The 16558-nt window shown below is 39.4% G+C and overlaps 1 protein-coding gene across 5 annotated transcripts in view; it reads left to right on the forward strand.

Annotated features, from left to right (window-relative positions):
* The window catches only part of SYT7 (synaptotagmin 7), a 571182-nt gene that overhangs the window by 474445 nt on the left and 80179 nt on the right, over nucleotides 1-16558 (forward strand). For all 5 annotated transcript variants that reach the window (XM_073604668.1, XM_073604667.1, XM_073604669.1 and 2 more), the window contains one exon: nucleotides 10616-10751. In XM_073604668.1, the coding sequence (XP_073460769.1) occupies nucleotides 10616-10751 (136 nt within the window). The remainder of the gene's footprint in view (nucleotides 1-10615; nucleotides 10752-16558) is intronic.

Consider the following 16558-nt stretch of genomic DNA (forward strand, 5'->3'; position numbering starts at 1 on the left):
TGTATACATGTGGAAAGGAAACAGACTCAAACTAGATCACGCTCAGGGGACAGCCAATCACTAAGATCTGCGGGGTGTTAATTGAGCCTATGACATTTACAGGGCAATATTTTAGTCTCATACCGCCTGCCTTGTTATAGCATTCCCTACTGTGTGCTAGGTAATACAGCTCTGCTGAGAGTCACACATTAGTGTGTCTGCTCTGTCATACCATGTAATGCATACTTCTGGATAAGTCGATGTGTCCAGGATACGGTAATCTATACCACAATGTGTTGCTCATTATCTAAAACACGTTATATTAGGTTGTAAAGCTCAGTACACGTGACTGTCTACATTAGGTGATTCAGCAAAGTAGAGTGACATACAAATATGTTTGTATACAGCTTGAATGTGTTTAACAGCTTCAGCCCCGGAAGATTTTACCCCCTTCCTGACCAGAGCACTTATTGCGATACGGCACTGCGTCGATTTAACTGACAATTTCGCGGTCATGCGACGTTGCACCCAAACAAAATTTCTGTCATTTTTTTCCCACAAGTAGAGCTTTCTTTTGGTGGTATTTAATCACCTCTGCGGTTTTTCTTTTTTGCGCTATAAACAAAAAAAGAGCGACAATGTTGAAAGAAACGCAGTATTTTTTACTTTTTGCTATAATATATATCCCCCAAAAATATATAAAAAAACACATATTTTCCTCAGTTTAGGCCGACATGTATTCTTCTATATATTTTTGGTAAAAAAAATCACAATAAGCATATATTGATTGGTTTGCACAAAAGTTATAGCGTCTACAAAATAGGGGATAGTTTTATGGCATTTTTATTATTATTATTTTTTTTTATTAGTAATGGCGGCGATCTGCGATTTTTATCGGGACTGCGACATTATGGCAGACACATCGGACACTTTTGACACTATTTTGGGACCATTGTCATTTATACAGCAATCAGTGCTATAAAAATGCATTGATTACTGTGTAAATGACACTGGCAGGGAAGGGGTTAATCACTAGGGGGCCATGAAGGGGTTAAGTGTGTCCTAGGGAGTGATTCTAACTGTGGGGGGATGGGCTTCAACGCACATGACAGCGATCACCGCTCCCAATGACAGGGAGCAGTGATCTCTGTCATATCACTAGGCAGAACAGGGAAATGCCTTGTTTACATAGCCACTTCCCCATTCCGCTGCTCCGTAACACAATCGTCAGGAGACCGGCAGACATCGAGTCCGCTGGTCCTGTGGGCACAGTCACGCCCGCTAGCTTCGCTATTTAAAGGGGACGTACAGGTACGCCCATTTGCCCACCGCTGCCATTGTGCCGACGTATATCGGCGTGCAGCGGTCAGCAAGTAGTTAAAGGGTAACTCCACATAATATGTAAAAAACAATAGTATAGCATATACAAGTGCTACACAAACCATATTGAAATTTAACGTTACTAAAAATTACCTTTCCTCTTCAAACTGAGGCTGCTGTAATTTTCTGTAAAATTCAAGGCAATATGGCATCCTGGATGCCTTCTGTACACAGTTGGTTAATAGAACTTCCCCAGAAATGTAATTTCCTGCTTATGTGATTGGCTCACTGATTTTCCCAGAAGTCAGCATTCTCTGCAATAGGAATTATATTTTTATGAGGTACTCTCTAAGGCTAATGCCCTGTACACACGGTTGGATTTTCCGACGGAAAATGTGTGATAGGACCTTGTTGTTGGAAATTCCGACCGTGTTTAGGCTCCATCACACATTTTCCATCGGAATATCCGACACACAAAGTTTGGGAGCTTGCTATAAAATTTTCCGACAATAAAATTCGTTGTCGGAAATTCCGATCGTGTGTACACAAATCCGACGCACAAAGTGCCACGCATGCTCAGAATAAATTAAGAGACGAAAGCTATTGGCTACTGCCCTGTTTATAGTCCCGACGTACATGTCTTACGTCACCGCGTTCAGAATGATCGGATTTTCCAACAACTTTGTGTGACCGTGTGTATGCAAGACAAGTTTGAGCCAACATCCGTCGGAAAAAATCCATGGATTTTGTTGTCGGAATGTCCGATCAATGTCCGACCGTGTGTACAGGGCATTAATGTACACGGGACGTTTTTACAACCTCTCCTGAACGATTTAACTTGACAGATAGTAACCCACATTTAAAACGTCCGTTTTGCTGCGGTTACATGACGTGTTTAGCTGCGTTTGGTGTTTGAAAAACGACATTAAACGAACCTGTGTACATGTACACATAAGATAACACTGGATGAGTTCAGGGGCAGTTGAAAAAAGCAGCCAACTGCCTCTGAACGTCCATTTACCAACAGCAGTGTACATGAGGCCTATCGGTTAATTCATTCTAAAGGGATACAGACCCTGCAACTTTTCTCATTTGATTACTGCAAGTACATCAGCTGATTATGTTGAACACAAGCACTCTCATTCAGAAATCAGAATTCCGAGGACATAGTTGAACATTCAGCTTTTTTTATAAGAACAGAACCAGCTACAAAGTGTGTTAAAATCCTTGCAATGTACGTAGATCACCCAGAGGAGTTTTTTTTTTTTTTTTCAGTAAAAGTGGAGTCAATCTTTAAAAAAACTACAGGCTAAACATATCTGCAATATTCCCAAAGCTATTGGTCCAAGTTTTTTTTTTTATAATTGACAATTTTTATTAAGCTTTCAAGTATACAATACAATGGTTGAAAGTGACATTGCATGTGAAAAGACAACAAAAAATTTAGAAAAATAAAAAAAAAGAAAAACAATTGGTCCAAGTTTAAATCAGAACATCAGACAAAAAATAACAAGAAAAAATGAATTGTACCCTGTGAGATAAAATACAATTTTTTGTCTTTTTATATTTGGCTAATAGGAGTTAAAATTTAGCATACATACTGATTCATACACTGCAGTATGCATATGCAGTACTGTCCATGTATACATTTTATGCCAACCCGCACAATGTAACATATATAGGTTCTTTTTTTTTTTTTTCAAGCTTCTATTATGTGTCGGACTAACAACACGTACACAGTTTAATTTCACAGATATGAAGTGTGCACTCTCAATGTACATTGACGTCATGAGGCAGGGGGATAGTAATGGACCATGAAGTTCCTGCCTCTGCTAACCTCCCAACGTATTACTGACTGGGGAGTGTAATGGGAATGTACACATAGTTATTAACACTGGGGTTGATTTATTAAAGCTAGAGAGTGCAAAATCTGGTGCAGCTCTGCATAGAAACCAATCAATATCCAGTTTTTTTGTCAATGCTTAATTAAATGGAATCAAATTTTGCATGCTCCAGTTTTAGTAAATAAGCCCCACTGCTTCTATCACTTGCTTAAAAATATTAAACATATTAACATTAAAAAATGTTCTCTGTTTATGTGTTATAAGATGAGACTGCATTTGTGCTTCTAATTACATGTAATTCATATTATTTTTAGATTTAACATACTTTATTTTATGTCAGCAAATGTGTAGAGATTATCTACACTTGCCGTCCACTTTATTAGGTACACCTTGCTAGTACAGGGTTGGACCCCCCTTTGACTGCCTTAAAGGGGTTGTAAAGGCAGACGTTTTTTCTTAATCGTACATCACGGGACACAGAGCAGCCATAGTAATAACTATGTGGGTTATACGCCACCTATAGGTGAATGGACACTGGTACACTTCAAAGACAGGAAGTCCCCCTTTATATAACCCCTCCCCTACCGGGAGCACCTCAGTTTTTTCGCAAGACATGGTGCTTCCAGCGCACCACACTAAGTGAGCATTGGTTTAAAAGTGTAACAAAGAGCCATACATCCAAATCCTCTGTCAGCTTCTAAATCCACTGTAGAGCCTGAATGCCTTCACCGTCCTAGCCCCTCCACTACGCATGTCAACTCAGGGTCACATGTCTTCCTTGGGGGGATCAAGTATTTCTTGAGCACATGATCAGTGTTAGCAGCTGGTCCTCTGATTATCTTTCACATACACATTGTGCCTGTAGCACACAGTATTAGTTTTTGTGCTGTCAGAAAAAAATAATAAACAATCTGTATACTCAGCAGCAGAGCTGGGTTCTCCAGAAACCTCAAGCCCACAGATGATTTTTACCTGTGCTACTAATAAAGTGACACTAAATTCTGGTTTTAAAAAATTATATTGAAATTTGGTTTCTTAACGCATAAAAATACCTTCTACTGCTTGCAGCCATTCGTGATCCATATAAGTGGACATGGGTCGGCTTTGCAGGGCCTACCTAAGTTATGCATACCTACTATTATCATATTATAGAGGCTAGAGGCCTAGAGTTAACTTTCTCAACCTTTTTAACATAGAGGAAACCCATGAAAAAAAAATCTGGTTTCAGGGAGCCTGTACGTATTTTTGCCATATCTTTAGTTAAAAGTACATTAGTGTGATAGTCAACAGAAAAAATGTTCCTTACATTTGTGGTCAGTAGGAAGAATTCTCCTCTTACAGTTAGCTAAAAAGATCATTGGTATCAGTGGTTACTTATCTGAGAGGCAGAAATTGCGCAACGAACTCCCAGCAAACTCTAGTAGAACCCTGGTTGAGAAAGGCTGGCTTAAAGGGAACCTGTGACCAGGCTGTTGACAATATTTATAGATTCTGAAGCAGTAAATAAGCTTTAAAGCTGGCCATACACGTATGTACAATTTCTTTTAGATTTGCCAAAACTATGTAATGAGAGGACACACTTAAACAGTCCACTCAATGTGTATCTGATTATGCAGGCCGTTGCACTACAACAGTTGATGATTGATCCAACAGAGATCAGATTGTACAGTGCATAGTCTCCTTAGAAAAAGCTCTTATTGGCTATTTAGCTGCAGGCACCATGAGGCAATTAATCCTCAAAGTTCATAGAAGGAGCACAGAAGCCCTTTAATATGTTCTCTAAGCCAACTCAGTCCTGTCATTGCTCCTCACCTCCCATTAGTTACCCAGCAGCCTTCCAACGTTCTAAACACAGAGCAAGAGCTCTGGGATGGTGAAGCAGGGGTGAAATGACACCCTGTGAATAGACAGGGGTGAATTGAGCTGCTGAGGGAACAACTTCATTACTTCTGATGTGAATTTAAGGATAAATTGTTCTACAGCAGGGGTCTCAAACTGGTGGCCCTCCAACTGTTTTGAAACTGCAAGTCCCATGAGGCATTGCAAGGCTGACCGTTACAATCATGACTCCCACAGGGAGAGGCATGATGGGACTTGTAGTTTTGCAACAGCTGAAGGGCCGCCAGTTTGAGACCCCTGCTCTACAGTGTCTGCAGCTACAGAGGTCAGTTAAGGCAGCCTGCTCACAGATTGATGTCAAGAAAACCTGCTCTGGAAGAAATATGGAGGCTGCCATTTCTGACTTCTTTTGAAAATGTTAGTTGCGTGGCTGTTACTAACTTCAATTCTTTGTGGAGGGGATTTGCTGACCCCAAGTAGCACAGGATGTTTACAACTGAGATGACACATATATTTGTATCACTGAACAAGCCCTGCTGACTCTCCTTTCTCTATGTTTTACTGAAAACTTCTATCAAGCAAGTTAGCAACAAAATTTAATTCACATCTATAAAATGTCAGGCTGCCTCTCGTTTAGCAAAGTGTTTGTGTATTTGCAACCTCTGATCCTGTAATCCTGGGCAGCCAACTGAGACAGTTTTGCAAAGAGCTGTGGCAGATTTAGTACTGCACGAGACAGATTTTCACACCTCTCTGTGTATGAAAATACAAATGTGTTAATATTTAGTTAAACAAATTGATGTTTAACTGGGTTGACCTGCAAAGGGGTGAGTATGTTTCTCAGAAGGCCTTGTTTCAACCAAAAAGCAGACAAATGCTTCAAGGCTAGAATGTACTGTGCGTCCAATTGTGCTGCAAACGCTGTAATAGTGTGTGTGTGTGTGTGTATGTGTGTGCATATCACGTGTCCTTGCCTCTTTGTCCCTGAGCCGTCCACATCCCTCACAGTTAATTCTCTCTCTGCACTCTAGATGACACTCTATAATTGGAATATTTCTGTGTCTCTTTTCTCTGTTTTCCTTACAATTTTAACAGCTTGCAAATGCTGATTTATTATTCATAATGGCACGAATGCCAATCCCTCCCTAAAATTCTAAATGTTCTTACAAAACCCCTCTAGACTGCTGATAACGCATACACTGGCCTAGTTTGCGCATCTCGAATGTAAATCTAACACCTCCCGGGGAGGACTTCTTACATAGACATCTTTAACTAAGGCTATCATACATTTGCCAGCATTGGCCTAGATTCATCAAACCATTAGACATGAAATGTCACAATCATGATAATCTGCAAAAGTTAATTTATCAAACAAGGAAATATGTGACCAGGATAGGTTGTTACATAGATGTAGCCATCATATTAAATATGTCTCTTGTTTTTCAGCCTTCAGTGTTGCTTCCTCAATGTTAACCTATATGTCTGCTGCTTTCTCCCTGTCTGCTCACTACCTCACCGGTTCCATACCGGCCATTGTGTTCACTAACTTTGACCTCTCTCACACACAGCTGTTTGTGCATTCTTCCACTTCTCACTGCTTTAACCCCCTCCTCCTTCCCCAACTTTTCTCTATTCGCTCAGATTTTTAACAGGGCACAGATCCTTTTAGCCACTGGCTTTGTGAGTCACCAGTGCTGAATCCTAATTCGATGTAACCCTTGTCTTTTTCTCTCGTTCTGTATTCACTGTATTAGCTGTTCTGTGTTCTTCTCTCAATGTGCTTCTGCTCTGCATGCAGGGTCTGCTGCCTCTGTCCTTCTATGCTGTAATATTAATGATGTCTCTGCTGGCCTTCTCACCAGTGCCTAACCTCTGCTCCCTCACTTCACTCTTTCCTTTATAGGGGGACTTTGGAACCCAAGAGACTTTCACAACGTATAGTCTTAAAAAAGGCAGTTTAATTGTGCAGATTTGGATGGTTTTCCCAACAATGTATAATGTATTGTATATATGTATTATGCAAATACATATATATAAAAACCATCCGCCTTTACCTATCAACAAGCACACTGTAGCTAAAGTCCACAAGATCCTGATAGAAACCTTGAACCAAGGATCCACCGCATCACTTCTCCTTCTTGTTAACAATACATGCCATGGATACAAGGTCCTCACAGGATTACATTCTTGTGAGCATGGAAGCCTCTTTTATATAGAGATAAGAAGCTGCATACTTGTATCAGGGTCAGAGTAGGGCCCTCAGGAGATCAATGGTGGTTGCCTTCTCCCTACTATGGATGATATGACACAAAGAGGAAATACTGTGGTGTTATACAGGTTCCATTGCTAAAAATAGACAACCATCAGTCTGGCCATACGTTATACAGTTTTCTTGTACAGTTTTCTTTAGATTTACCAAAATTATATAATATGAGGTCAAACCTAAACACTTTCAATTTGTATACAATCAGGCAGGCCCTTCCACTACTGAGTTGAAGGTAAATCTAAAGGAAATTGAAAAAGAAAATTATATAATGTATTTTATATTACTACAAGACTGTATTCTCTGTCATACATTTGAAAACAATTACTGTAAAATTTCAAATGAAAGCAAAACTGACTAAGTAGGGTAAAGAAAATCACAGGCTAGGTATTATCCTATACAAAAACTTTTTGCTGTGCAGCCATAGTGGTGTTAATTTCTAATAATATAGTACAGTAGAAATAGCAAAAAACATGGAAAAACAGATGCGAAAAAAAGAATGCTGGATTTACATGTAATAAAGTGAAGTAGCAATTATACCATGGATCAGACACACTCTCTGCAACCCATTTAGCTAAGCTCTGTCCTCTTGTTAATCATTATTTTACACCAGGCACACTTTTTAGGGGCATTTTATGGGCTCGTACATATGGACTCCAAAACCACACTTTTCCTGTGCATCCCTTTTGTAAGCTCATTAGTGCCTCCTACTGTGAATGCATACTGTATCCAACTTCCCTCATACACACACATACACCAACTGAAGCTAGTCTTACTAAAATTAATGCAGATATCTGACTAGCACTGACAGCAGTCCTCATTCAGTTTGATATCTTCTTCTGACAGTCAAAACGATTCCATGCCCATAGGAACTTTTGTTCCTTGCCTGGATGTACCAGCTAAAATCATGACAGCTAGATACTAAATAGCATCCATTGCTGTGACACACAACCCCTGAAGGATGCCATACATGTATTTCTACAGTCATTTGATGGAAACAATCTTCTTGTTTTATAGTTTTTGGCTTGCAAACATTGATGAGTAATTGTGCAATATTTCAGCTGAAATTCAGCCATCAAATTAAAAGAGTTCTTACTTGCGAACTTTCAAAAAAACTTTCAACACCCATGTTTGTGTGGAAGAATAGTTGTTTCTCAAATGATTGACTGATAAATACAACCATGTCTAAAAAAAAAATGGTTAAAAAAAATGATACACTATATATTCCTTGTATGGTCCTGCTAAGATAATGGCGATCCCAAGGCATGGGACTTTCTCTTGACCTTGATTCTTGGTATTGGAGAGGTTTCCTAATATTGGACTAATATAGGTTATAACACAAAGGGAGTTCTGTAATTTAGTTTAAAATTCAGAGGGGTCTAAAAAAATTCACATTCTTAAAACAAAGTATCTGAGATATAAACATACTGTATGTACTGTAGAGTCTTGATCTAATGAGCTGTTATGATCTCAGTATAATAGCATTACTGAAAACTTTATTGCCTCTGTTTTACAAGCTGCAGTTTACAGTTTATATTACTACAATGTAAACTGAAAACTATATTATAATTTAAATTAAATGTACATTGATCCCCATAATTTTCCACAGGTACTGTGTGCAAATGATAGAAATAACAGTCAACATCACAGCAGCTTGTGACAAAAACTACTTTTACTTTTATTAAAACTTTGAATTTGAATTTTGAAAGACCAGCCTTTATACTTGCAACAGGAACGGGTTTTAAAAGACATTTTGGGAGATCCCCAATTTGTTACATATGACATTCATTCCGCTGGTCTGTTGTAGAAGTTCAAGAACTATGACAAATGGTTGGGACACCACCATTAACATTTTGCTGCCTTTGCTCAAGGCAAAAGTTTATGGTTTAGCCCTGGTTCACACATATGTGTGCTGAAATCACAAATACGCTTCTGTGTGAATAGCTTTGCGGTTTGAGTGCAGTTTCATCAGAAGTGCGATTTTGGCTTCTGTGTAGACAGGTGAGTTTTAGGTAACAATGTCAGCTGTACATAAATCCTGCTAGGCATTAACACATGCATATATTACGTATATGTAAACCCAGAAATACATTTATTTATTTATTTATTGTGAATCTTTTAGATGGCACTACTTGGCTGTTGTGTCTGTAGTGTTGTGCAGTTGAGCTTGGCTCATCTCCATAAATACAAACCCTGTTAAACTGTGACAGAGAATAAATTCAGAAGATGTAGTCAGCACTGAGCCTTAGCTTGGAATCAGCCAAGTCCAGAGATGCAGAGAAACCTCTAGGGTTTGTTATATCAGTTTATCCCTGATAGTCAGTCATGTGTGTGTGACTGCCAGGGCATAGTCTGACATAACAGACCTTGACAGATAAAACAGAAATGGAACAACCCCATGATTTTCAGTATGATTATTAGTGTGCTCTGCGATGACATATTTACTTTATAAAATATGAAATATTCCATACATAATGTACAACCACTTTTCTGAAGCGCTGAGTATACATATAGGCTTAGGTAACAACAAAGTGCACAGATCTGTATTGTGTATTAACCCATGACAGTCAAACAATATTATCTTTTAAGGCACCCATACATGTACAGGTCATTGGCCAACAATGGTTGATTACGTCCATTCGAATGATAAACCCTGTAATGGCCCACTCCTTAGTTAAAGGGCCAACAACAGCTCAGGTATCGAACCTGGGCTGTATTGATACTGGTTTGCACCCCAATCAACTCTGTCATAAAGCATTCACAATTGTTAGTAAAATCACATCAACATGGATGGCTGAATCTGTGCCACAATGGGCCATCCTAGAGCTAAGATAAGGAGTGTTGGAAAGCCTGAGATGAATAAATTGCCTGTACCTTTGATGAAAAATGAGCATTCCTCTTTTGTGTACATTAGAGCTGTGCACCTAAACTTTCTGGATCCCTTATTCTGGTCATTTCCTTTTTAGTGAGTTTTATTACTAGTGAATGTCAATTATCATTCCCCCGCCTCACTATTATGCTAGAAGGAAGAGTTGCAACATATCCAGATGCTCAATCACCATTATAATTCACTTCAGATAACATTGATAACATTGACAAAAATCATGCATGATGACCAGCTTTATTTATAACTGTAGGCAGCTAGCTCTAACATACAACTCCATCACCCACTGCTTGCAGTCCCTGGACTACTGATTATCATAGCATGTATAGTGCAATGACTGCTTTATTGTGGAATGTTCACTTGGGTGAATTCCAATACCCTCTCTGGATCAGTGGCTGGCACTTGGTTCCATTCATCTACTTCCGAGGCCACAGCCAGATGATTTTGTTGCAAACTTTAACATGTCTCTTTTCTTTCTTTTTTAAGAGTGCCAGCAGGGACCAAAACCACAAACACAACAGCGGTGCCAGGACAAGCGCAGCCAGATGAGACTGAACGAAAAACAGACCAGCGCTCGTCTGTGTCAGACCTGGTGAACTCACTGACCAGTGAGATGCTCATGGTGAGTAAGTCACAGTTTGTCAATATGGACATGTACATCTGTTTATTCACATTGTTCTGGAGGTGCTCAGAGTACAGAGGTCACCCTGACTGTCTTCTCTGTGCCAGATTTAATGCTGAATCAATAGACAGCCACTGAGAAACACTGTGGAGAAGAGAGGATTTGTTCCTGGCTTAGCTCCAGGGTGTACCAAGCAGAAACTGCATACATAAAAGAAAGAAGAAAACAAATAATGATAATGAGACATTGGACAGAGTTAACAAAATAGTCATACAAAAGTAACAGGGGAGCTAAAGCAATCAAGATAAGAGGATGGAGGCCAACAGAAACTTATAGCTATGTAATAAAGACCATGAATATAAATAAGTACAGTAAGTAAATCATCATCTTTCATTTCTGTAAAGATTCCCACATGCTAGGTATTTAGTGTGGTGAGTCAGCAAAACTGTGTAAACTGATTAGAATGCCACAGTACCGAAATATTCTCTCCCTCTTCATATATAGATATATATGAATGATAATGATAAGCTGGTAATGATTAAGCACAATTCTGTTGTGTGAAACGCGTCTACCTTGACCACTGCTGGTGTCCTCTGGTGTCATTTTGGACATTTTCCTATTCCAATAAACTTTACTTGGAGCCCACGTGAGGTGCAGCCGTTCCTTTTTTTGACAATTTACCACAGGGGGAAAGCCGGGGCTAGCACTCAGGTGTGTGTTCCAGTGGGCGTATCAGTTACACCTGGAGCGCTGGTCATTAGATCAGCTTTTCCTGCTGAAGTGGCCAATTTTTGAACCGGGCTTAGCTCTCCCACATCTACTAGAAACAAAATATTAGAATTGACTGAACTGGTACATTAAAATGTAATTATAGGGGGTCCAAAATTTCACTGGAACACAGAATGAACAGTATCTCATTACTTAGGGAATGTCATGCTGTTCATTCAATCTGCATTGAAAAAAAAAAAAAAAAAGAAAAGAACATAATTGATTTGACAAGTCAAGTGCTACTCTTTTACCTGGATTGTCGTAACTCAAAATGTCCTATTTGATAAGAACAGAACAAATGAAGGAGAATATAGGGGAGGTGTTTTGGGATCAAGAGATAGGAATAGCAAGGGAAGACAATAATACAGACAAAGATGAGATAAACTGTGCCAATGGAGAGAGAGAGAGGGGAGAGAGAGAGGGGAGAGAGAGAGAGAGAGCGAGAGAGCGAGAGAGGGAGAGAGAGAGAGAGAGAGAGAGAGAGAGAGAGAGAGAGAGAGAGAGAGAGAGAGAGAGAGAGAGAGAGAGAGAGAGAGAGAGAGAGAGGGGGGGGGAGAGAGTGAGAATTAATTCAGTTCAATCCATCTATTTCTTATTAAGGCTATTTCTAGAGCAATAATAGGTGGCTAGTGTTTCTGCTGCATTGATAAAAAGAGATTAAATATCTCTGGAATGTGAAATCCAAGCTACATTGTTTGAAGTGGTGCAAAACAAAAAGATGAATTCATTTTAAAAGCAGTCTCACAGGCATGCATATTTCTCTGATCCTCATAACATACTTTTTGGGGGGGTTAGCTTTGTGAGATCCACATACACTTTTCTGAAAGAAAATTCAGAGGAAAGGAAATGTCTGCGTGGCTCTTATGAGGCCATAGATTGCTGATATGTGGTTAAATTAGTACACTACATTGATCCTTCCTATGGATCCTAATTTTCCAAGAAAGTTATACGGTATAGCTAGAGTGACTTCTGTTCTCTGTTGTTTGAGACTCCAGTAGGCTTATTCAAAAAGAATAGCCATTTTGCTAAAAATTACAATCCAAATGTGAAACAGAGCATTAAATCGTTTTTTTTTTTTTTTGCACCAGGACCCAGCAGGTTTTAGCTATTTCTCCAGGTTGCCATTTTACATTAACACCTGTACTATATAATCATCTAATGCCCAGCTGTCCCTCTTTTGGGACAGCTCTCTTTTGAAACCAAAACCCTCGGTTCGTTTTTTTCAACTTTCATTTACCTCTGATTTCTGGTTTGACTATAGATTTTAATAAAGTGACAGTGTTATACTGCGCAAAACATTTTATCCAGTTTTTGAATCAGCCTTTCTCATCCTCCATTACCATTGAAAAACCCCCAAAATAATGAATGGGTCTCAGGAAATCACCTGCTAAAAATTACATCTGCAGCTCACGTTACATTAGTTTTATCAGTAAGTTGAAAATATATTTATATTGGAATGTTATTGTGTAGCATATTTGGTACCCAGAAGGGATAATTTTTTTAAACACCCCCTCCGCTAAACAACAAGTTTACCTTCAGTAATAATCATGAAATGAAACAAAGAATATTTTACGGTAATAAAGTTAGTGCAGAGTGAAAATTATATTGTCCCTTTCCATTGATGGTCAGTGAAAAATAAATGCACCCTTTTCATTTGTGGTCAAAAAAAGACCCCTTTACCTTGGTGTAAGTGGAAAATTGCCCATCTTGTGTTGACAGGCTTTTCCTTAGATTAAAACTTGTTTCTTTCCCCATACAAGTCTATGAGAATGCACAAACAGCTTGTTTCTGGTCAAATACAGGTCAGAAGGAGGTCAACTGCAGATCAAATGCATCTGTCAATGAATTCTGAATTATCTCAGAAGTGTCTTAAACTCATGTCAGAAGTAAGCTACATGTGCCAGTTGACAGACACCCAAAGCCTGTTGACATAGATCTTTACATTTAAAGCGGTTGTATGTTGTAAAAAAAAAAAAACCTTCAAGGCAATGGCATAATGTGCTAGTATGCATCGTACGAGCACGGGAGCCCTCGGTTTCCGGCATGAAGCTCTGAAGTTCCAGCAAAATATGCCGGACCTTCAGGGCAGTGCACGTTTAGGAAATATTCATTTTACCTACAGGTTAGCCTTATTATAGGCTAACCTGCAGATAAAATTGACCAAGCAGGCTTTACTACCACTTTAGGGTCAGTGGAGAAGTGCCCTCATACCATGGGGGTGACCATAAATGTGCCTCCCTGGATTGGAACTCAAAGGATGTTTCTCCTTACATTGGTGGTCAGTATGAGTGGTGCCTCTTTAGGTTGTTGGTCATTGGAAGGAATGTTCTGTTACATTTGTGGTCATGGAAGGAATGCCCTTTTTTATTAGTGGTCAAGTGGAGTGCCTTCTGCTAAGTGATTTTGGGACTGAAACTATACAAGTACCATCAGGTGGAAAATCAGCCCCCAACTACTTATTGCTCAAGGAATCCCAAGCAATCTCAGAAGGAACTCCATTTAAGAAAGACCGCTCATAATTATTGTATGTTTTATTTCCAAACATTAGGAAATAGTGTTGTTATAGAAAGTATAAGTGGGGCTACTGTTAATTTTTGTTCAGGAATTCTTCATGGTCTGCATAACTCAGAACAGGGCTAAGATGTGTCTCTTGCCTACATTCTTTGTGCTAAAAGGTGTTCTTCATTACTTTATCAGTAAAGTAGGAGTTAACCAGCAATCTGAAATTTAAATATTGATGTCTTTTGCCATAATACTAACTTTGTTTATGTAGACTGGAAACTTCTATGCATGTTCTTCTAGGTGTGTAGGTGAGAAGGCTTCCAATGACCTCCACTATTAGCTTGGGTTTTCGAAAGCCCCCAAGCACAGAAACTATCATGCAGAGGTACCTGGATTCCTTTCCAACTTTCAGTGGGTTGATCTGCCACATCAAGTCTCTTGGGGGGGTCATTAATAATTTTACTTTCCACCTTACTTGGTATTTAGATTCATTTGCCTAATAATAAACTATTTACATATATAATTGAAAAGGATTTCAGAATGTCTATGATGATTATTCACTGGAAATAATATAAAGAAAAATTGTTTCAATTAGAACACTAGGCTTGTGAAGCTGACAATGGGGTTAAACTGTGCTGATTACTGCCTTTAGATTGACACATTTTGCATTGCTAACAACCGTCATAAATAGCTATGGCAGGTACAGTATGCTGTCCTCCAAATTAAAGGGAATCTGACTTTACAATATTACAAAAAATTGCCGTAGGTATAAAGTGCACTTTACAGTAGCAGCCTACCATACCCTCCTGTCAGGGACAAATGCTCAGCTGTTTTCTCAGGCAAAGAGTGGGCAGTCTGTATTAGTGCTACATTTTGCCTGCACCTTCCTGCCTCCTGCATATTCAGCCATGACGGGTTGGTTTTGAAGGTTTTTTATTAAAGTAAAACCAAGCTCCTAAATGAGAGTCTAAACAGGTACTAAATCAAGTTACATTACTAGGTGATGAACAAACCTTCTCTAAGCCTAATCCTCCTTCATTCTCTCACATGCTGCCCTCCTAGATACTGCAGCCCACAGTGGGAGTGTTTCAGCAACAGAGTGAATTTACTATTCGTCCCCCATGGCTGGAACTGTCTCTGGCAAACAAACATCCCCAACATTTCCCCCAGCACAGTTTCTATAGTCACACTGTGCAGGTGCCAATCCATATGTCACTGCATAGGCATCATCAAGCTCTTAAGCAGTGGGCTTTCCTTTCCAGCTACCCCAGGTAAGCGAACAACTTGCACCCAGCCAGTGGTGTACCAGGCAGGGGGGAACGGTATAGTTCTGGTGCCCGGTCTCTGCCTTAACACCCAGCCAACACTCATGATATCATTAATAAACAGCAGCAGAGGCAGGGCACCAGCCTGGGGGGAGATAAATGTCTGTCATTGGGCAATGAGGTTGTCATTGCTGCTGCAAACACTGGACAGAGGAGACAAGGAGCTGCTCACATATGCTGCTTTTGTGTCTGTCAGCCACTTTGTGTTCCCTTGGGATCAGATCTGATCCTGGTTCTCCTGTCTGTCCTTTCTGTGTTGTACAGGGGAAGACTGCAGATTCAGCAGTGTGAAAGGAGATTTATTATACTTCTTAACTTTACCTCTTACCTACATTATGTTCTGAAGTGTCTCAATCTTATTTTATATATTAAACTGAATCATTTTGTGCAGTAGAAAATGCTTCTAATATATATAATATTATTATAGTATATAATAATGCACTGTATAGGCTTGGTGTGTAGCCTGTGGGTTGAGGACTCAGCTGGAGTTCTCAGTTTTTGGGATCCAGAGCTAATTAGACCTTTACTCTGTTGGTGTCTGTTGAGTACAACACATAACTCCTGGCCTCTGCAGTCTTTGGGTTACTTACACCTGACTCCTGCATTCTGTGTGTTACTTACTCCTGACCTCTCTACTATGTGTATTATGTACTCATGACCCCTGCATTGTGTGTGTTACTTACTCCTGACCTCTGCAGTCTGTGCATTACATATTTCTGACAGTGCACTATGTGCATTATATATTCTTGCCCCTTGCACTCCGTGTGTTAATCCTGACCTCTGCACAGCAATGACCTACCCAAAGAGATTTGGTTTGTACTGTGTCATACTTCCCAATGTTAGAATATGAAAAAGAGGGTCACACTGGTAAGCATGACATGTAATTAAAACGTGAAAAAGTGGGCATATCTTCAAAGCACAAAATATTAGGTTTTGGCCCTAAAGGTGCATTGTTAAATAGACTCTAAGCCTACTTGCGGGATAAACTCTGAACACATATAAACTTACACGCACAAACTACTCTTTATGTACTGTGCAACAAGTGAGGGTCTCGGATACCTGTAAACCTCAGGACAAGGATATATATTTTAAAATAAAACTCTTCCATTACATATGTTTTTCTACACTCAGAATATAGAAAAAGAAGTACCACTTTTTGAGCCTTTATTTGAAATGTTTTATAACAGAAAGGGAAAGGGAAACAGTTTTTTT

The sequence above is a fragment of the Aquarana catesbeiana genome, linkage group LG11 (assembly GCF_042186555.1).
Source record: "Aquarana catesbeiana isolate 2022-GZ linkage group LG11, ASM4218655v1, whole genome shotgun sequence".
NCBI lineage: Eukaryota > Metazoa > Chordata > Amphibia > Anura > Ranidae > Aquarana > Aquarana catesbeiana.